At 36.7% G+C, this 23,946-nt stretch overlaps 1 protein-coding gene across 1 annotated transcript in view; it reads left to right on the top strand.

Moving 5' to 3' along the window:
* MAGI2 (membrane associated guanylate kinase, WW and PDZ domain containing 2) overlaps window positions 1-23,946 on the top strand; it is a 701,446-nt gene that overhangs the window by 136,331 nt on the left and 541,169 nt on the right. Inside the window, exon 3 of the mRNA XM_027773307.1 lies at window positions 16,358-16,568. Within this exon, the coding sequence (XP_027629108.1) occupies window positions 16,358-16,568 (211 nt within the window). The remainder of the gene's footprint in view (window positions 1-16,357; window positions 16,569-23,946) is intronic.

The following is a 23,946-nucleotide window of genomic DNA, read 5'->3' on the forward strand; positions in this document are numbered from 1 at the left end:
ACATGCACCCTATAGCAAAAATCTCTCCAAATTAAAAAAAAAAAGTCAAAAATCACCAACTAAAGTGAGTAATCAATGTGCATGTCTCTCTCTCTCTCTTTTTTTTTTTTTGAGAATTTTTGCTATAGAATGTGTGTGCTCACTGGAGAGACAGGGAGAGAGAGATAGAAAGCAAGAAATCACCCCTCAGAGGGGATGGCTATGCCACAATCCCTTCTCCTCCATTCTCTGCTTGGAAATTTGGGCATGTATGCACATGCACCCAGTGTGAGTTTCAAGTCACTGGGTCCAGGACTCAAACCATTGTCAGTCATGTGGGAATGCAACTACATAACCATTACACTATCTGCTGGTCCCTCCCTGCATATCTTTTAAGAACCAGGAAAAAGTAATCATCTTTGTTAACTGGATTGCCAGAGCACTGGAGAACAACGTGCTTTGCACCGTATTTTCCCTTTGTGATTTTGGATTTTGTACCATGTGTATATTTCACCACATCAAAAAACAAGTAATTGTTTTCTTTACATTTTAAGCAAAAATTGCATTGTGCCAACATTTTAACATCCACGTCATAATTCTTCTCACTTTGGAAAGTTTAGGGAAAGTAGGTGAAATTAGTAAGAGTGTTCCTCGAGCAATAATCTACAGTCTTGACTTCTTTTAATCAACTGACTCTGTAGCTTATAGGTGGCCATTACATGATTGCCTCCTGAAGGAATGAAGGAGAGACATAGGCACCCACAACAGGGTCTTTGTGCCTCAATCCTGTTTCATTCTCTGCCAGCTTGGACCATGGGCATGTGGATACACCCTGAGTATAGAGGAACTCCTGCGATGTGAACAGAGGACCTATGTGGACACAGTTGCGTTACTGCTGCACTACCATCCGACTTCTCACTGCTTTCCTTGTGAAGACAGTGTCTGCTGCCTTTCAATACAGGATATAATCTATTGTGCAATCATGATAATAAAAAAAATCAATGATATAAATAGACAAAATGTACATTGCATTAGAATTAAGATAATAAGTACTCAATTATCATAACTTTCCATTTAACTATTTATTACAATGATATTTTTCTCTTATCCAAGTATGAACCCTGAAATACTAATTCATTTAATTCATTTACAACAGCCTATCATTCAAAATTGTCACTGAGAACTTCAATTTTCAGCAGTGAAGCAAATAGTCCTCCTACTCTAATACAATAAAACCTTGGATCGATATCATGTATACTTTTTGATGGGATTACTGGGTTTGCAAGAAAGTGGAGACAAATCTTCATGCCCTGTCAGATCCACTGGTTTGGTCACAGATGAGCAGAAACCAGAGGGGATAATCAGATGTAAGCAGACTTGAAAGTCAAGCTTGCCCCAGGGGTTTATGAGGAGACTAAGCCTTGGGCTGGTATAGGATTGGGGAATTGTACCTCTGATTTGGCCCCCTCAAAGATGTCAAAGTCAAGCCAAATTCATGGCTCAGTAGCAGCTCCTTGTACCCAGCAAAAGCAAATGCAGAACTCTAGAGGAAATTGCGGGGAACTTAGCGGTGGGAGAAGTGTGTTTTCTGAGAATTATTTTTTCCTCCTTTATTTATTTATTTATTTATTTATTTTGGAGAGGTTTTTTGCCATAGGGCGCGTGCACTTGCCAGACAGACAGAGACATAGAGACAGAAAGCAAGAAATCACCTCTCAGGGGGGATGGCCATGCCACAGTCCCTTCTCCTCCATTCTCTTCTCGGGATCTTGAGCATGCACGCACATGTGCCCAGCGTGAGTTTTAAGCCACTGGGTCCGGGATGTGAACTGCGGTCGACTACATGGGAGTCCAGTGACATAGCCATTAAGCTAACTGCTGGTCCCTATTTTTTCCTCCTCTAAATACTCAACCTCTGGCCAGCAGGTGGCATGGTGATTGGGGCACTGGATTCCCACATGGCTGATTGTGGTTCAAGTCCCAGACTTGGCGGCCTGCTTTCTCACTCTTTCTCTCTTTCTCTCTCTCTCTGTGTCTCTCGCTGATCAAAAATGAAGAAAAATAATAATAAAATAATTTTAAAAATACTCAACCTCATTGCATGTCTCACTTAAGAGAGAAAAATCTCAATTTATGCAAGCACGCTTTAAAAATCACCAACTAAAGTGAGTAATCAATGTGCATGTCTCTCTCTCTCTCTTTTTTTTTTTTTGAGAATTTTTGCTATAGAATGTGTGTGCTCACTGGAGAGACAGGGAGAGAGAGATAGAAAGCAAGAAATCACCCCTCAGAGGGGATGGCTATGCCACAATCCCTTCTCCTCCATTCTCTGCTTGGAAATTTGGGCATGTATGCACATGCACCCAGTGTGAGTTTCAAGTCACTGGGTCCAGGACTCAAACCATTGTCAGTCATGTGGGAATGCAACTACATAACCATTACACTATCTGCTGGTCCCTCCCTGCATATCTTTTAAGAACCAGGAAAAAGTAATCATCTTTGTTAACTGGATTGCCAGAGCACTGGAGAACAACGTGCTTTGCACCGTATTTTCCCTTTGTGATTTTGGATTTTGTACCATGTGTATATTTCACCACATCAAAAAACAAGTAATTGTTTTCTTTACATTTTAAGCAAAAATTGCATTGTGCCAACATTTTAACATCCACGTCATAATTCTTCTCACTTTGGAAAGTTTAGGGAAAGTAGGTGAAATTAGTAAGAGTGTTCCTCGAGCAATAATCTACAGTCTTGACTTCTTTTAATCAACTGACTCTGTAGCTTATAGGTGGCCATTACATGATTGCCTCCTGAAGGAATGAAGGAGAGACATAGGCACCCACAACAGGGTCTTTGTGCCTCAATCCTGTTTCATTCTCTGCCAGCTTGGACCATGGGCATGTGGATACACCCTGAGTATAGAGGAACTCCTGCGATGTGAACAGAGGACCTATGTGGACACAGTTGCGTTACTGCTGCACTACCATCCGACTTCTCACTGCTTTCCTTGTGAAGACAGTGTCTGCTGCCTTTCAATACAGGATATAATCTATTGTGCAATCATGATAATAAAAAAAATCAATGATATAAATAGACAAAATGTACATTGCATTAGAATTAAGATAATAAGTACTCAATTATCATAACTTTCCATTTAACTATTTATTACAATGATATTTTTCTCTTATCCAAGTATGAACCCTGAAATACTAATTCATTTAATTCATTTACAACAGCCTATCATTCAAAATTGTCACTGAGAACTTCAATTTTCAGCAGTGAAGCAAATAGTCCTCCTACTCTAATACAATAAAACCTTGGATCGATATCATGTATACTTTTTGATGGGATTACTGGGTTTGCAAGAAAGTGGAGACAAATCTTCATGCCCTGTCAGATCCACTGGTTTGGTCACAGATGAGCAGAAACCAGAGGGGATAATCAGATGTAAGCAGACTTGAAAGTCAAGCTTGCCCCAGGGGTTTATGAGGAGACTAAGCCTTGGGCTGGTATAGGATTGGGGAATTGTACCTCTGATTTGGCCCCCTCAAAGATGTCAAAGTCAAGCCAAATTCATGGCTCAGTAGCAGCTCCTTGTACCCAGCAAAAGCAAATGCAGAACTCTAGAGGAAATTGCGGGGAACTTAGCGGTGGGAGAAGTGTGTTTTCTGAGAATTATTTTTTCCTCCTTTATTTATTTATTTATTTATTTATTTTGGAGAGGTTTTTTGCCATAGGGCGCGTGCACTTGCCAGACAGACAGAGACATAGAGACAGAAAGCAAGAAATCACCTCTCAGGGGGGATGGCCATGCCACAGTCCCTTCTCCTCCATTCTCTTCTCGGGATCTTGAGCATGCACGCACATGTGCCCAGCGTGAGTTTTAAGCCACTGGGTCCGGGATGTGAACTGCGGTCGACTACATGGGAGTCCAGTGACATAGCCATTAAGCTAACTGCTGGTCCCTATTTTTTCCTCCTCTAAATACTCAACCTCTGGCCAGCAGGTGGCATGGTGATTGGGGCACTGGATTCCCACATGGCTGATTGTGGTTCAAGTCCCAGACTTGGCGGCCTGCTTTCTCACTCTTTCTCTCTTTCTCTCTCTCTCTGTGTCTCTCGCTGATCAAAAATGAAGAAAAATAATAATAAAATAATTTTAAAAATACTCAACCTCATTGCATGTCTCACTTAAGAGAGAAAAATCTCAATTTATGCAAGCACGCTTTAAAGAAGAAATGCTACCTTTGTGTATATTCTTTCTGAGCACCTGCATTATTTTTTGAAAGCACCTAGTATCCTAATAATCAGAGAAAATGGACCACACTTCTTGTTACCAGGCAGAATTCATTTAGATCACTTGACTGATTTAACCACTCATTTATTTAGTTATAAGTAGGAGAACTCAATAGGAATAATCTATGGTATTTACTAAACATCTATTGTATTCTAGTAGTTCACTGTTCTAGGCACTTTATATACTGTCACTTCTAACCCTTATAGGTAAATAGTGCTATTATCCCATTGTGCAGTTAAGGAGATAGAGGCATGCATTGGACAATTCAGTAACTTCCTGAACATGACACTGTAAAGAACCAATTCAAACCCAATCTAACAGCTGTCTTAGCAATTCTGTTTTGCTTCTTGTGGGGAATGTTTGCCAGCTGTCTGAGAGTTGTGAAGGAAAAGTAAAACAAAATAAATTATCCTTGAATTATTCCTTTTCCCTTCCCTTATCAACTACAAGTATATCTCTCAATCCTTTTTTTCTGTCATCTTAAATGTTCTCCAGCCATGTTTGCTTCTGATGAAATAATATAAAGACAGGAGAAAAAAATTACTGGATTTATTAAAATCTGTCACATAGCCATTAGAAATACCAATCACAGAGCTCTCGCACAGGGTAAAATAAATTTTAGAGATTCAAATTTTGTGACAGTTCAAAGAAATGAAATCAACAGTTTTCTCTTTGGTGTAAAAACAAATCCTTCATTATTTCCTCTCATTTCTAAGAATACCAGTGTCAATGTCACATTAACTTTATACATAGACCATGTGAAATGAAAATATGGGTAAGATATAAAATAAGATTCTTCTTCCAGAAATGGTTTTATCTTGGTTGCTTGGTTGCTAGTTATGCTTTTTAAAAATTATTTATTTTATTTATTAATTTTTTTTAATATAGGGCATGCACATGTGCTCACCGGAGAAAGAGAGAGAGAGAGAGAGAGAGAGAGAGAAGTGAGAAAGCAGGCTACCAGGTCTGGGACTCGAACTGCATTTGGCCATGTGGGAGTCCAGCATCTTAACCACCATACCACCTGTTAGCCCCTGATTATTCATTAATGAAACTGGATGGAGGCGTTTAAAACCATGACATTCTGATTTATCCTTGTCTTGCATCCAAAAGGTAGTGTATTAGAGACTGGCAGGGCATTTAATATGTAAGCAAATGGAATGGCCACTATGCATATTTTTGTGATATCAAACTCTTAGACTTGACCAGAGATATGAAATTTATAGAGACTGACCCAACTTCATTGGTGCAGCTGCTGTGCAACCCTCAGCAATGCTGGAGGCCATGTGGAAAATTGGGGTTCTGTTGCCACATCCACTTTTACATTCTGGGTGTGTGTGCTTGCCTTTGATCCTGGCTGACTGAGAAGGGCTGGGAGGAAGGACCGTGAGATGAGACCCTATAGAGAGTACTTGTCTTTATCTTTCTCTCTCTCCGTCTCTCTCAAATAAATGCAGTTAAAAACTTTACAAAGTCTGAACTGAAATAAAAATGCATAATTTTACTCTCCCCATTCATTGACTTTCAGTACATGTACTATATACTTATCTTCCAGCTGTTCTAAGTGTCTTATGGAAAAAGGGAAATCATACTTACTGAATCCAATAAAACCTTAGAGCAGACAATATGAAAGGTATTATATTTCTTCATCACAACAGTAAATATATAGGTAAAGTATGTTTTTTTATAAGTCATTGTTTGTAAAACTGTATGTTATAAATGTTTCATGCTTCAATAGTCTATGGAATTTCTAGTAAGTATAACAGTCTTGCCCCAGGGCAAATTGTTTCATCATTATCTTTCTTTAAGAAGAGATGTTCCTTCTTTAGAAATGTTCTTTGTTTCTATTGTTAGTGCAAAAATCCTTGCTCTGGTTTGTGAGACATCTAAGCGACATGGAAATGCAATGTGCAGAGCTCAAAAAATACCCATGTTTGATAAAGTCTGTTCACTTCAGCAGCAAACATCTTAAGTAAAAATTACATTCTACATATTGAAAACAAGATAATTATAGATTTAACAATAAAACCATACTGAGAAATATACCTTGGAAGTCCAAACAGATTATTTTACTTGGCTATTTCTTCATCAAGAAATAGCTTCACAGTACACTAAAAATTTAAGACATACATGAGTTATTTGGTTTCTTGTTCTTAGGCAGAATTTAAATAGTTCAAAAATTCTCAAACCATATATCTGTCGTATATATGATATGAGTGAGGGCATGTTTGCATGCACATACGTTAAGTCTTCAAAATGATCGTGAAAAATGTGTATTATAAAAAACAGGGATTTCAAAATTTTTTGAAATCATTAATTATATTATATTTTTTAAAAATACCTGATGTTTTTTCCTACCATGCTTGATTTTTCATACTGAATAAAATTTGTAAGTGGATATTAAGAATAACTGAGGACCCTAATATTAGAAAGTAGCATCTGACAGAGTCAATAAACTGGCAGTTGGAACTCCTAACTTCCTCCATTGCTTCTTTAGAAGCAGAACCCTTAACCTTGTGATATAGAGTGGAATGAAACACTCAATTTCTTCTTTGTTTCACTTAAAAGGTCTCACTCTCTTCATCTATCTTGAAATTTTGTGCTCTATCACTACTGGACATTAGAAGGGCCCAGTTAAGGTTTTCAGTAGATTCTTCAGTAGGATGTTCCCCCACCCTAAGAACAACTTTTGTAGAATTATATAGTGTGTGCCACTTGCTCCGGCTAAACACCAAACCTGAACTTAACAGGGCTATTTGTCAAAAAAACTTTCATTTCTGCCAAAGAGACCTTATTGTTTATAACCACATAAAAATTAAGAGTTCTCAATAGGAAAGACACTCAATCCAGCTTCTTTCAAAGTAATAATGAAAGGAATAGGAGTCATTCACTTACCTTCCAAAATAGAGAAATGTTGTGTTTTTTAGTTTGATCAAAGCTAATATGCAGAGGTTTTCCTTAATTTGTATTTGAATCTCAGTAAATACTGTAGTCACAGTCAGAAGTACTTTATTCTCATCAAGTGTTCTTAGTTTCCATGACTGGTATGGCATGTTAATATGAGTATCTTAAATCAAGGTAACAGAGCCAAAAGTTCCCAATCTGAATGACATCAGTTCTTTCTTCTGATTTGGAAGATACATTGCTGATGCCATCAGTTCTCCAATATGTACCTGGTGACTTCAGTTATGGTGGGTGCTCTCAAAGAGCCCTCCTCCATACTCTGGAATGGGTGGCAAATGTGGATGAAGAGATGTTTTTTGGTAGGAACTGTATTCTTTGTTGGATTTCAAAATTTTGGGCAACAAAATAAGCTCATACTTTCATTCCATTTTCCTTTTTTTTTCATAAACTTATTGAGGTCCCATCATAGTTCTTAACCAAACTCATGAGGCCAGAGATAATAGCAAGAATGTCTGACCTAACCAGGCATCCTGGGTTATCATGTAAGTTCTAATCCTTTCCTCTGAGTATTATTAAAATGATGTGATATTATTAATGGGTAATTTCTTAATTATTTAAGCAAAGCCCTACATATTTGACTTTTGAAAAATTTAAGCCACATACAGAAGAAAGATCTAATCATATTATCCAAAATACAGCAAAGTTAATTTCTCTTTTCCTTAGTAAATCAGGGAAATAAATATGAAACAGTAATTTGTGTATCCAGAGATGGTAAATTTTGGTTCAGTGAATTGGTAAGAAGAAATATTTTATTATACTACTACATGAGTTGAATTTATCTCCTCAAAATTTGTATGTTGATGGTCAGAAACTTACTATCTCAGAATGCCTTTGTTTAGAAATAGTCATTGTAGATGTGACTGGCATCCTCATAAAAACAAGAAATTGGGACCCAGACATACACACAGGGAAGATGCCATGTGAAGACTGGAGTTATACTTCCACAGGCTAAAGAAATAACCAAAAGCTGGGAGAAAAGCCTCAAACGGATCTTTTCCGAGGGAGCTGGCCTTTCTTTATTTTTCTTTTATTTTAAGAATTATTTTATTTAACTTCAATTCATTTTTTTCCGAAGTTAATTTTTTCCCACATTTTATTGATTCGCAAAATACTTTAAACTAAAACTATGGACAAAGCAAGAATCTAGTTACAAGTGCACTGTAATTTTCTTCTGAAACATTTTTAATTAATTAATTAATTTACATTCATTCCCTGAGCATCATCAGAGCATACAAAATGTGATTTCCCAACCAAAATATTACTGCATAGTGGCTTAAGCATACATGTTACTGTCATTAATTTTTCATTTCTAGATTCACATATATACAAGCATATATATATTTCCTAACCCCTTGATGCAGAATTTCTGCTGCCAGAATTGTGAGACAGTAAATATCTATTGTTAAGCCACTCAATTTGTGGTTGTTGGTTATGACACTAGCAAACTATTACATACCAATCAGACTACATTCTTCTGGACTGCACACCACCCAGCTTAGAGCCTGGTAATTACTAGGCTCTCAAATGTTTATATCATTAATTGACGTAATTAATTCTATTTCCTAGTAGTATAGGAAACATAAGACTAACGTCTTCTCTACTGACAAACATTGGAATTCCTTAGCCAGCTGCCTTAGGATTCTTGTTTCAACTCGCTGCAGTCTTTCTTAGGAGTGTTTATGTAACTGTTTTGTATCAGGGGGATCATTTAAGAAGCAATTGTTATATACTCTATGGAGTTAACCAGGGGTGGGAAGGCACTTCTTCTCTACCTGCCATATAGCCATGCACATCTAGGAGGTACCGACTTGGCACTCCACTGGCCCGTTGGCTCACTCTGCCCATGGAGGTACAGGAACTATTGCAGTGATACAACTCAGAAGAAAACTCTGGGCCTGCTTGACTCAATCTTTTTCTTCCTCTAAATTTTCTACTTTGCTCTTTTAGGAACAGATTCTGCCTCTTCATGGGAGTTCTGACCTGATTCAAAGCTGCCAGTGGATTCTGGGTTTCACTAGAAGCTCTGGACTCTCACTATATGTGACATTCCTAGTTCAGTCTTTATTAATCGTAAATGTGTCATGGTTCTGCATTTACCTTACTCAATTTGTCTTACAATGATCCCATAAAGGAAGCAGGTGCTACTTTCTGCTCTCCTTTCACTCTAATTCACAATAGACTGATAAAAATGTCTTTTTCTCTCCCCCATTAAGACCTTGTCAAGTGTCTTGCACATTACAGGTAGTTAATGAATGCTTGTTAATGAATGCAATGATTGATCAGTTAGGAAAGAATAGAGAACTGAATGAATAACATGAGTTTGATGAACTGTTAGAGCTTTGCTAAGTGATTTCTGATACATTGATAAAAATGATTACAAACCTCTTCAAAGACATTTATTTCAAGAAATATCTTACATGTCTCTTGGGAATTTAATAATATATACTTGGAGAAACCATTTATTTGTTCATTACTAAGCTTCTTGCCTTAATTCTTGACATGAAGGACCACTAGTGCCCTGTTATTTCTGCAGGTGCTCTTTGTTCATCTGCTTCTGCTGGTTCCTTCTCTCAGTGACTGTTAAATATTGGAGCTCCTCAGGCAGCTGCCCGACAGATTTCTGTTTCCACTTCTCACACTGTGTCTCTTGGCAACTTCATTTACTCATGGCTTAAACTATAATACAATCTAGCCATATGCTGTTGTCTTTCAAGTTGATTCTCTCCAGCCAAGAACTTTCTGAGTTGGTGTCTCTGTTGTAAGTCTGGCATAGACCTCTAATTTGGTGTGCCCAAAACTATGCCCATCGTCTTCTCTTCATACTATAAAGGCTTGCTCCTTCTCTCATGTTCCCTGTCCAGGGAATAACTTCACCACCCACCAGGCTTACCATGACTTCTTATCTGTCCAATATATTTTTTTAATCATACAAAATCTATGCTCCAAATATTTTTTTTTTTCAATCCACTACTTTCCATCCCTATGCCACTACCATCTCTTGGCTGGAGCATAAAAATAGTTTCCCATTGGTCTGGAGTCATCTACCTTTCCCAACCCTTAAGCCCCCAAGATAGTTAAGGACATCCTTGTGGGAAATAAAAATCTAATTGTTTTCCCCTTGAGTAAAGCCTTTCTTACCTATTGCTCTCAGGATGCAGTTCCAGATCCTGAGCATGGCTTACAAAGCCTTGCCCAATACAGCCCTTTTTTTTTTTTTTGTCTATTTCTTTCTCCCTTATCTTCCTTTGACAGCAGTCTCAGATTTTATAGCATATTGAAAAAGAACCTTTCCTTGACTCTTCATATGAGATTAGGTGAATGCGTATGCATAAGATCTCAACTTTTCTTTTTGTTTGCACTCTTACCACTTAAAATTATAGAATGACTATACATCTTGATGTATTTTCTATGAGTTCTGTGAGAACAAGAATCATGCCTCTCTCTCGTTCACTTTTCCGTTCACAGTGTCTGGCATCAGTTGAGGGTTTAATAAACATTAATTGAATATTAAATAAATATGTTCAGAATTTGGTCTTGACATTTTGACTTTTCAGTGCAACATACGTGGTAATACCTGAGAAGAGTATGTTCCATGCTTTGGTAATTATGTGTTGTGATGAGTTATAGCAAGAGATTATAGAAAGCAATGTACCTCCTCTCTCTGATTCTTTCCAAGATAACTTTTAAAAGGCAAATCTGTTCAGGAATTGTCTGGGCTACTCTATCTCTCAGGATCATATCATCTTTGTAAATTCCTCTTTTAATAAATATTATTTATTTCTTACATGAGTGAGAGAGACAGACAGTAACCTTAACAGGGCGTTAACACTATAGTCCATCCCCCAGCTTTGGCCAGCCTCCAGATCATGGGCACACACATTCCAAACACACTTAGGGAGTTCCTAGACACAAACTAAGAACTTTACACTTGGTTCCGCTTCACAGAACATTATGTTTTAACACTGTGCCACCATCAGGTCCCTTAAGTTCCTCTTTTTAAGGGCTAAACAATGAATTTGTAAAGCATTCTGTGCTTCCTAATTTTTTAAAGGTTTTTGTTTTTTTGTTTGTTTGTTTGTTTGTTTGTTTTGCCATAGGATGCATGTGCTTGCCAGAGACAGAGGGAAAGTGAGAAATCACAGCCCAGGGAGGATGGCCACACCACATTCCCTTATCCTCCATTCTCCTCTCAGGATTTTGGGCACTCATGTACATGTGCCCAGTTGTTTTTTCAAGCTGCCATGTCCTGGTCTTCAATCACGGTCAGTCACATGAGAGTCCAGTGCTTTAACTGTCACACCACCTGCTGGTCCATGTGCTTCCTAATTTTTAAGGGCTACTTTAACATTAAAAAATGACCCAAATTGGGGACCAGCAGATGCCATAATAGTTACATTGCTGGACTCCCATGTAGTTGTAGCTTAAATCACAGACCTAGTGGGTTAAAACTCACACTAGGTGTGTGTGCGTGAGTGCCCAAAATCCCAACAGGAGAATGAAGGAGAAGGGATTGCAGCATGGTCATTTCACCTAGGGGGTGATTTCTCTCTTTCTGTCTCTCTGTCTCTCTTTGGTAAGTGTATGTACCCTACAACAAAAATTTCTCTTAAAAAAATAATTGACCCAAATAATTGATATTGAGACAAAGATGACATTCTACTTTAATTTGCTCATTTTCAATTGTCTTTATTATATTTTAAAGTTATAAAATAATAGTAAATGAATGCAAAAAATATGTAAATTAAACTTCCTCAATTTCCATACAAATTTATTGTCCTGTGGTAAACAAAGTAGACAGTCTGTTGTATATTGTTTTTATGCTCATATAGATAAATTCAAAATTATATATATAATTACATATATAATATATACATACACACACACACACATATATATATATGCCTATGATAACTTGCTTACTTAGAAAAATAAAATTTACAATATACCTTACTCTGCAACTTGGATTATTCTTTGAGTAATAAATATAAGCATCTTTCTAGGTTAATAGCTACAGATATAATTCATTGTTTTAAAACTATATAGTTTTCCACACTAATAATAGCCACAATTTAGGAAATAATAGATAGATAGACAGATTGATAGATAAAGATATTTTTTTCTTTAGGAAATCATATTTTTACTGATATAGCTTCAAATAATTACTGATATAGCTTCAAATAATTTTGCTAGTATAAACGATACAATACTATAATAATAATTTTTGTATAGTTATCCTTATCCATTAGTGCTTTTATATCTAGAGGATGTATTCTCAAAGTGGGGTTACTGAGTCAGAATAATACAGATATAATAAGATCTCCAAAAAGTTCATAGAAAAAGTGTCTCATTAAAGAAAAAAAGAACTATGCATGGATTTCAAAATCTTTTTCACCAAAACAAATGTTTACTTTGATTCCATTTTTCATTAACTTTACACAGTCCCATCAGATATGTTTCTATGTGTTTGTGCAAATATATATAGTATACACACACGCAAACACATATACACACATATATTTAAATTTTAACAGTTAATTAATGCATTCCATATGATTGTATAATTTAATATTTTTTGAAGAGGTTTTGTTTTTGTTTTTGTTTTTGCTACAGGGTATGTGCGCTCTCCAGACAGATAGAGAGAGACAGAAAGACAAAAAGCGAGAAATCACCCCACCAGGGGGGATGACCACGCCGCAATCCCTTTTCCTCCATTCTCCTCTCAGGTTCTTGGGCACACATGCACACACACCCAGCATGAGTTTTAAGCTCCAGAATGCGAACCACGGTCGACTACATGGGAGTCCAGTGACATAACCATTAAGCTAACTGCTGGTCCCTATAATTTCATATTTTTAAGATGACGGTCTTATTTCCACATCCTCTCTCACTGTATTTCAGCCCTTCTAAATCTCAGCAGTGTTTTCCTTCCAGTTTCTGAATTAAGCTATCCATACTACATCTGCTTTGAGGAGGCCATAGTAACCTGTTGGTTCTCAATTCTTAGCTATTTTCCATACCTCCCATCCATGTGTGCTTGAACTTTCATGCATGCTGTTAAGGCCAGAGGGGAGTCTTGGAGTAGCATTTGCCAAATGTTTGCACTCCACTGTCCTCAGCACCAATCAACCAATGGGAATTTTTAGGCCACTCTTAAAACATTTCTCCCAGGGGCCAGCAGGTGGCATGGTAGTTAAGAGTGCTAGACTCACACATGGCCAACTGTGGTGTGAGTCCTCGACTTGGTGGCTTGCTTTCTCATTTTCTCTCTCTCTGCACCTCTCTGGTCAAATTAAAATAAGTAAATGTACAAATAAAGTTAAATAAAAGAATTCTTTAAAAAAAAAAAAGTTTCTCCCAAAGTTCTGAACTAAAGTAGAATACATAACTCCTCTGCTTTTCAGTCCATTGAACTTTTCTGGGCTTTCCCTGATCCTATGGCTACCATCACATACCTGACAGAAACTTGAAAGTGGCAGTACTGGACCCCTGTGTGAGCCAGGCAGTTGCTTGCATCTAAACTTATTTCTCTCCCAGTTACTATCTTCCCTTACAGGAACTCCTTCCTCTATTTTATGTTTTTCTTATTTACTTGAATAATTTTTCTTAGTGGTACATGTTCTACTCTTACCTGTCAGTTCAGTCCCATGCTCTGTCCTTAATGGTAGAAGAATTAAATAGGAACAAGAAAAAAATCTGAATAACTTGAAATATGTGTTAGGGAATATTTCAGAAATATCCCCATTACACAATTAAACTCACACCTACATGAATGATATCACAGTGGAATTAAGTTCTTGGATTGTACTTTTTTCCCTCAGATTACTATAGATGTTACTCTACTATATTTGAGCTCAGAGTATTTCAGATGGGAGGTGTGATGCTGTTGTGCTTCTCTTTTCTTTATAAATAAGTACATTTCTTCACTGTGGAAGCTGCTACACTTGTATTTTATTTTATTTTAAAGATTTTTGCCATAGGGCTCAAGCACTTGCTGGAGAGAGACAGAAAGAAACACAGAGAGAGGGAAAGTGATAAATTATCCCCTAAAGGGATTGTGTTACTGCAATCCCTTCTCCTCTATCCTCTTCTCTGGATTTTGGGCATTCTCACACAGCGTAGATTTCAAGCCACCAGGTCCTGAGCTCAAACCATGGAGTTGACTATGTGAGATTCAATGCCTTAACCATCATGTCGCCTGCTAATCCTAAGCTTGATTTTTTAACATTGAATATTGAAATGTTCACCTAAATGTGTCTAGGAATCTTTGTGTTTCTTTTCGTTTGTTGTTTTTTTTTTTTTTTTGAGAGAGAGATTTTTACTATAGGGCACTATACTCACCAGAAAGACAGAAAGTAAAGAAATTACCCCTGGGAGAATGGCCATGCTACAATCTCTACTCCTCTATTTTTTTCTTGGAATTTTGGGCATGCACACACACATGCCTGGCATTAGTTTAAGCCACCGGGTCAGGACTCGAACCATAGTAGACTATGTGGGAGTCCGAGTAATGTAACCATTACACCACCTGCTGGTCCCAGAATCTCTGTTTCATTAATCTAGGCTCTGATGCAGTGAGTGTTTCTTCATCTTAGGTAAATTTCTTCTATTGTTTATTGATTTATTTTTTCCCCATGTGTTTCTCTGGAACTCATACTATTTACATGTTGGGACACTTGGATCTGTCTTCTAAGACTGTTGTTATTTCTCTGAAGGTATGATATGTCTTTCGGTTTTGCTCTGACCTCCTAGGTTTCTACTGTTGCTGTAACAAATTACCATAAATTTAGTTGCTTAAAACCATACAAATGTTTTATCTTTTCATTCTGTAAGTTATGAACCTGACATTGGTCCCCATGGGCTAAAATCAAGTTGTTTTGTTTTTTTTTTTTTTTTTTTTTGAGAGAGAGATTTTTACTATAGGGCACTATACTCACCAGAAAGACAGAAAGTAAAGAAATTACCCCTGGGAGAATGGCCATGCTACAATCTCTACTCCTCTATTTTTTTCTTGGAATTTTGGGCATGCACACACACATGCCTGGCATTAGTTTAAGCCACCGGGTCAGGACTCGAACCATAGTAGACTATGTGGGAGTCCGAGTAATGTAACCATTACACCACCTGCTGGTCCCAGAATCTCTGTTTCATTAATCTAGGCTCTGATGCAGTGAGTGTTTCTTCATCTTAGGTAAATTTCTTCTATTGTTTATTGATTTATTTTTTCCCCATGTGTTTCTCTGGAACTCATACTATTTACATGTTGGGACACTTGGATCTGTCTTCTAAGACTGTTGTTATTTCTCTGAAGGTATGATATGTCTTTCGGTTTTGCTCTGACCTCCTAGGTTTCTACTGTTGCTGTAACAAATTACCATAAATTTAGTTGCTTAAAACCATACAAATGTTTTATCTTTTCATTCTGTAAGTTATGAACCTGACATTGGTCCCCATGGGCTAAAATCAAGTTGTGGGCAGGTCTGTATTACTTTCTGGAGTCTCTAGGGAATAATTCACTCCCTTGCCTTTTCCAGCTTTCAGAGGCCACCCATATCCCTTGAATTTGTATTGTTTTTCTATCTTCAAAGCTAGTAACCTGACAGCTCTTTGGTCATTTTTTTACTACTCTCATCTCCTCATCATCCCCTTTTTCTGCTTACCTCTTCCACTCTTAAAGACCCTTGTAATTCTGTCGAATCTACATGCATCATCACAGATAATCCCCTACTTCAGGGTCATTAACTTAATTACATCTGCAAGTCTTCTTTTGTGATGCAAAGTAACATTCACATGTTCTACCCATTAGGATGTAGGCGTCCTTATGGCCCATGAGTTTGCATATTCTACCTGTGTTGTTAGTCCTTACATTGTACCCTTCAAATGTCCAATTCAGTCAACAACAATCATAGTTAAAGGATACACAAGAATAATGAGAGGAGAACTAAGATAGGCATAGTGATGATTTTCAAGGCTGTTTGCAATTACGCTTTTCAGAAGATATTTCCTATTAAGCCTTCAAAGAGCTTAGCCCTTGATGCCATACACTCCATATTTATTCTAGAGCTACCTTCCAGAGGTATAGGCATGACTAATCACATGTCATTGTTTTGTTCTCTTACAGAATCCAGTGAACATGAAGATAAGAGTGCAGGTGCCTCAGGGGAGACACCCTCCCAGCCTTATCCTGCACCGGTGTACAGTCAGCCTGAGGAGCTGAAGGAGCAGATAGATGACACAAAGCCAACTAAACCTGAAGAGAATGAGGACTCAGACCCATTGCCTGATAACTGGGAAATGGCCTACACAGAGAAGGGTGAAGTCTACTTCATTGAGTGAGTTTAACACTTTTTAAAACATTATCAATATTATAGCAAAATATAAATGATATAGCAAGTAGAGAAGTGGTCAAAAGAAAACATGGGAATTTATTGTTTCTGGTCATAGCTTCCTTAGTTGTGAAAGAATGAGAGTAGTGCTTCAACACAGTTAAGGATTCTAGAATATAGTGATAAATTAATGAATATAAAGTATAGTAAATATGTAGGGCAAAGGGGTCAAAAGCTTTATTACAATGTAAGACTGTAGTTAATAATAGTGATTGTAGTTATGAATTTTGCTAAATTAGTAGATTGTAGCTTCTTTTAGGTGGATAAACAGGTAAACTGAGATAACATGTTAATTTGTTCTACTACAGTAATGATTTCACTATATATGTGTATACATATGATTAAAATTTCTTTTTAAAAATAAGTAAATATGTTATAAAATCTGTTAAAACCATGACTAAAAAGACAAATCTCTATGTGATACTATTATTGACTTAGAAATAATCTAGATATCATAGAAAATGCTTAATTAACTCCTTCAAGGACCCTCCTATAGCCCCAATGAGATTATTCTTATGTTTAAATTAGATTGTCATAAATGTCCACCATAATGTTTAGGAGTGTAATAAGATGCAGCTATTTAAAGCAAAATATTTGCTGATCACAAAATAAAAAGTTTTAATCACTTGACCCTGAGGTCAGGTGTCAATAAAATGCATTGGTTTTGTCTGGTTCATTATACTTCCTTCTACTAAATTGAATTCTATTAGTTGCTTACCATTTTTAGAACTTGCTAAGGAAACTAAAATGTTAATCCTGAATTTTTTCATGATTTGATCTAATATTTTCTTTCTTTTTAGGACTTTTATCCAAAATATAAATGTTTCATATATTAACAATCATGCCTCACTTTCTTTATCTTCTAATGTAGAATTACTTTAACAAATTCCAAAGTCGAACATCTTAGCACAAAATTAGATTGTTGATGTGTTTAAGACAACCAAAACATTCATTAGAAATAATAAAATCTGAAAATATTGTAAATGAACAATCTTTATTTTTCTTGGTCATGTAAGTATCAAAGAGAAAAAAAGAATCATTGAAACTGAAGTATTTAGTTTTGACAATGAATATTCAATAAAAACATGAACTATAGGCCCATTAGTTGGTGTGATGGTTAAGGCAGTGGATTCCATGTAGCCAACTTTGTGATTTGAGTCCCAGACTGGTTGTCTTGACAATCACACCGATGTATGTTTATGTGTGCTCAAAATTCTGAGAGGAGAATAGAAGAAAAGGGATTGTGGTGTGACCATTCCATCTGTGCGGGTGATTTCTCATTTTTCCTCACTCTGTCTCTGTCTCTCTCCAATGGTTGCTTGTGCCCTATAGCAAAAAATCTAAAACTAAATAAATAAACAATGATAGTCAAGAAAAATATGAAAACTGAATTCCCTTTCCAAACCTGAAATGATTTGCGACTTAGATCTCCATAGGCAGAACTCAGTTGTGAAATTGAAATGTTACCACATACTAATATTTAATTCTCACATGAAGTTGGAAACTTAGATACGTGTGGCCCAGGGAATACATAATCAGGTCATTACTTGGTGCTCTGCTTGATTCCAGCATGGATGAGAAATGCAGTGTTTTGTAGAAAATGAATCACAAGCATTCACCTTTCAGTAAGTGTTTGAAGTTCAAAAAAAAAAGAGAAAGAACTTCTTGCATTAGTGCTGTAATCAGCAACCCAGAGATATCTGTTATCAATTAATTGGGAAAGAAAATGTCAAATTGAATTTTTTTAAATGTTACCATGGGAAAAATTATCAATAGTGTTCTTATGTAGAAACATACTTTTGATATTGATAAGTACTGCCTGACAACATTGCTAACCAGAAGTTAAAATATAAATCCTGAATATAAGGTCGCACATCGAAGTTCAGAGCAATTGATGTTCTGAACAAAGAAACTCATATTTTTATTATATAATGCAGGGGAAGTAAAACTGCGTAAATAATAAAAGGAAACCAGCATGACAAGGTGATTAAAGAAGAACGTCTGCCTTGTAACATTCCCAATGATGCAATTTTCAGATCTTTCTTCTTTGTGATTATAAAATAAACTTTCCTTTTTTAACAGTGACCTTTTTTAGGCTTGTGAAGAACAGGGACTTGGAGATAGAAGTTGTGCTCCAGGTATATCATAAATGATGAGGCTCTCCCCAGGCTTGAGAAGATCTAGTCAGTCAGCTAGCGTTGGCATTCAAAGTTTCCTAAGACCTTGGCCCCTGTTCTCACCCTTGGTGTCAGGTTGGAGAAAAGAGACAAACAGTTATGAACAATTAGCCAAATATTAATTTCTGAACTTTCTGATATTATCCAAGAAAGATAGGTTCAAAATAGACTTAAGATGTTAAAAGAAACATCTTAGGGAAGGTGAGACAAAATGGGCTTGAAAAGCTGATACAGAGCATGCCAGGCATAGGACGGTCATTACCAAGATCCACTCCCTGGGATGGTGAGGCTACTTTGCTAGAAAAGTATGAATTAGTCAAGCCTTGGAAGTAACTTCTCATCTTTCATTTTGTTAGATCATCAGTGCTTTTGAAAGACAAGCAAAGGATTGGAGTAGGTTTTCTGTTCCTTGATCTTTCTTCCTAAAGCTGGCAGGAAAGATCGATGGATGGCACTAGGAGCAGAGATAGGCTGAGGTGGAAAATAAAGACAGAGTGAAGGAGACAATTTCATTTGTGAAGAGAGAGAGAGAGCTGAAAGAAGAGAAAGAAGCCTGGAGTCAGGGTCCAGCAGTTCTGATTCTTGAAGTGAAGCCGATTTCTGTAGGAGGCAGGATCTCAGGCAGGATGGAAGGCAGCGTGAGATGACCACTCAGAGATAACTCAATATAATGCAGGCACCCTTTGCCCCATCTGTTGCCTCATCCTTCATCCTGAACCACTTTGTGCATCATTTTTCCATCCTCCAAATAGATTATCTTTGAATCTCAATAATCTATGTGACAAGCTCAGGTATCACAAGCAGGGAATGGATTTTTTTTGTCTGGTCCCTCATAACCAGGCCATCCCCATTCAGGTGCAGTTTGCTCTCTCTCTCACTCTGCCTGTGTTTCATTCTGCTTTATTCCCCCTCAGTTTTCTTTGATTTCCTCCTGTCTCTTTTCACTCTTTGTTATGGAATACCCTTTCCTTTCCTAGAGACATTTAACAAAATCAGCATTTTTACCCACTATCATCAATCCGTGAGTACTTTTGCTATAGGTCCCACAAAGAATATATATGAATAAACTTTGTACGGTAGAACTGCCTTGGAAACAGATCTGGCAGAGCAAGAAGTGAAGCATGGTTGTGGGTGGAAGCATGGTTGGACAATGAGGATCATTTTGGGGACAAAGCCATAATGTCCCAGAGGCAATCCTGAAATAAAGTCCTGGTAAAAGAAAGCATGATTAAAAGACAAAAACAAAAACAAAGCAAGAAAAAAAAAGAAAGAAAGGGGGACCAGCAGGTGGCAAGAAAGTTAGTGTGCTGGATCCCACATGGCTGACTGCATGGTTTGAGTCCTGGACTCAGCAGTTTGAAAATTATATAGGAAGCATTTGCAAGCATGCCCAAAATCCAGGAGAGGAGAAGAGATTGTGGCCATGGCCAACACCCCTGGGGGATGATGTCTTACTTTCTCTCTCTTTCTCACTGTCTCTCTTCAGCAAGAGTAAGAACCCTATAGAGAACTACACACACACACAAAAGTAAAGATGAAATATGTATACATTATAGAATGCCAAGCTATATACTATTTTACATACTTACTTGTGGCGAGAACACTAAAATTTACTTAGTTTTTAAAAAAGAATTATTTATTTTATTTTATTTATTCATTCATTTAATTTCACTAGAGAGACAGAGAGAGAGAGCGAGAGGAGAAAGAGAAGGAAAGTGAGAAAGCAAGCCACCAGGTCCAGGACTCAAACTGTGATCAGCCATGTGGGAGTGTCCACCATGGCACTTGCTGCCCTCTCTCAGATATTTTTAAGAATAAAATACATGCAATTTTTAATTTACCAATAAATAAATTCAGATTTAAAAACAAAAACGGAAAGGTGAGTAACATTAAAGAAAGATAAAGCAGAAAGAGGAAAAAGAAGAAAAAATTAGATTTGAGAGAAAAGAAGAGCTGACATCATCTCCCTGGCAGGTCACACTCCCTAATTAAACCTTTCTAAATTTTGTCTCTTATGAAATGAAGATCATTATAAAATAAGAAGTAAGCAAAGCAAAGAGAGACCCTTTGTTCTGTGCATAAAATTTAAAAATATATATTCAAATTTATTTCTAGAGGGTAACTATACCTTAAAGATTACATTTTAAAGTCTAAAAGGACATATACAAGAGTCTTCAAAAACTCATGAAAACTGCATATTATGAAACAATTAGGTGTGGATCAAACCTTTTTTTTGCAACAAATAATCTTGTACTTTAATTCCATTTTTTCATAGACTTTTGAAGAACCTTCATGTGCATGTGTATAAAAAGCGCATTTTGAGTTAAAGTGACAAGTAATTTCGTTTATTTGTCTTCTTTGCAATATGCACTGAACTATGTATTGATTAATTTGACATCGCAAAATAGCTCATATAGCTCAATCTTCTAGAAGTTCTATATTTAAAAGATGAGGATTTTTCAATTGTCCTGAAGACTGGTGAACCAATGGGCCAACTTCAAGGAGCGACAAAAAGGTTTATGAAAAATGGAATTAAAGTACAAGTTTATTTGATGCAAAAAATTTTTGAAATTCATGCATAATTTTTTCATAATACAAGCTTTCCATAAACTTTTTCAAGACACCCCTGTTTCTCACACTCTTCAGACTATTTTCTTTAGTGAAAGACAATAGCAGATTTTTGCTATTACAGTGATAGTAGGCAAGCAATATCTAAGACAATATTTCTAAACAACACTTTTAAATTGTGAGTGAATGCCTTCCAAATATATTTTTTAAATGATGATATCTGTGCTTAGCAATTTTCAAGACCTCAAAGGCATAATGTTATGTAAAGCCAATAGTTTTTTGATTCATAACACCATCTTCATTAATATCGTCTTTTAAATAGGCAGCTTTTTAATGGTAAATTTAAATTACAAATATGTAAATATATATTCAAATGAGTTTTCACATACTGAGTGCCTGCTGCTTTTACACTGTGTACAGATTATCTTAACAATAACGACTAATAGGTTAAACTTGTACACCATGTTTATTTGATCAGAACTTTGTAAAAATGGGCTCATAGAAGAACTTGCTAGGAAGTCCTATAACCAAGAAGTCACAAAGTCAGGATTCTTTGATTCTCTTTAGTGAACAAATGTTTATTGGGCATATACTATGTGCTAAGAACCTTTTTTTCTTGGGGAGAGGCACTTTTGCTATAGGGCACATGCACTCGCCAGACAGAGAGACAGAGAGAAAGCGAGAAATCACCCCCCAGGGATGATGATCACACACTGCAATCCCTCCCACTCTATTCTCCTCCAGGATCTTGGACATGGACACACATGCACCCGGTGGGTTTTAAGCCACAGGATCCAGATCTCAAACCACAATTAGCCTTGTGAGAGTTCAATGACATAACTGCTACGCCATCTGCTGGCCCCTCTAAGAACCATTTTAAACCAGAGGAATACAGTGATCAACAAAGTTGACGAGATTCATACTTTTTTTTTTTTTCCTGCCTTGGAGTGCAGGTGCTGGCTGGAGAGAGACAGAGAGAAACAATGAGTGGGAAAGTGAGAAATCTCCCCCAGGGGTGGGGAGTAGTCACACTACAATCTCTTCTCCCACATTCTCTTTCTGGAATTTTGGATATGCACATGTATGAGCCCAGAGTGATTTGTGGAATCCAGTGCCTTGGCCACATGCTACCCGCTGGCCCTAGTAGTCATAATTCCATAAGATGTGGTTTATCCCCAAGGGCCTTGCATTTAAACAATTTGCTGTGGTGCCTATTTTATATATATTACATCAAAATCCCTTGTATGTATTCCCATTATATAGACAAAGGAATATTCTCAAGGTTTCATGGGTCTGTCACCACAAAGCCACTCCCACTGTCCCATACAACCTCCAATAGATAAACAAACCTTGACTGAAAGAAAACTTTCATAATACAAATGGTATTTGTTTTATAAGTTTCATGGCCAAAAATTCACTATTCCAGAGGCCAAATGTTCCAAAAGAGTTGCCACAGGGTTAATATGGATTGACATGCTTTGGGAATCCGATTAAATTACTCCTTTGTTTGGGAGTCAGTCTAGTTACTGACACAAAAGAAGACTGCTATTGCTCTCGCAAAAAAAACAAAATGACAACAAGAACCCATTTGTTTACTACCCTCTTGCTAAATGGCAGTGAATACTATGTCATCTTAAATAATAGATTTTTAAATGTAGGCTTTCAAAACCAAAAATTACATCTGTGAAAAATGTCATAGCTATACATAGTTTTCGAATGTTTGTCAGAGCTGAATATCCATTTAAATTCTGAGTAAATACACAATTAGTCTGTGTTCTTACAATGCTATTTCTGTATCCTTTAACTTTTAAGTAAATCACCAATTATCATTTCCAAGAAATTTAAAACTTTTCACTTTAAATAGGAGACAAAATGCTACAGAAAGTTATTGGAGAGAACTGTAAACTCAGCTTTTTGGTACATAGCAGCACCAAAAAAGTGCTCTCTTATTTTACATTTAGCCTATCCTTTCTAGTCACAATATTTGATCTAGGTTTCTTTTCTGTAATTTTTATTATAAAATCAAAGATACATTGAATATTCTTTTCTTTTTTATTTCTTGTTACTGGTATAGATTCTGGTGTAATCTGCAGAACATAATAGGTATTAAAGACAAAAATAATGTGCAACACACATCCACAATATTCAAAATAATAAGTATAATAAAAATAATTTTAAAAAAAACATTTTTTTAAGAATTATTTATTTTATTTTGGGACCAGTAGGTGATAAAATAGTTACGTCGCTGGATGCTCATGTAGTCAACTAGAGCTTGAGTCCAAGACATGGTGACTTAAAACTCATGCTGGGCACGTGTGCATGCTTGCCCAAGATCTTAGGACGAGAACAGAGAAGTGATGGCAGTGTAGCCATCCTCCTGAGGGATGATTTCTCACTTTCTGTCTCTCTTTCTCTCCACCAAGCGCACACACCCTCGAGCAAAAATCTTTCTCTAAAAAAAGAGAATTATTTATTTTATTTATTATTATTATTTTTTAAATTTGTTATAGGGCTCATGTGCTCACCAGAGAGAGAGAGAGAGATAAAGTGAGAACACAAGTCACCAGGGCTGGGACTCG

The sequence above is a fragment of the Tupaia chinensis genome, unplaced genomic scaffold, assembly GCF_000334495.1.
Source record: "Tupaia chinensis unplaced genomic scaffold, TupChi_1.0 Scaffold000044_1, whole genome shotgun sequence".
Taxonomy (NCBI): domain Eukaryota; kingdom Metazoa; phylum Chordata; class Mammalia; order Scandentia; family Tupaiidae; genus Tupaia; species Tupaia belangeri.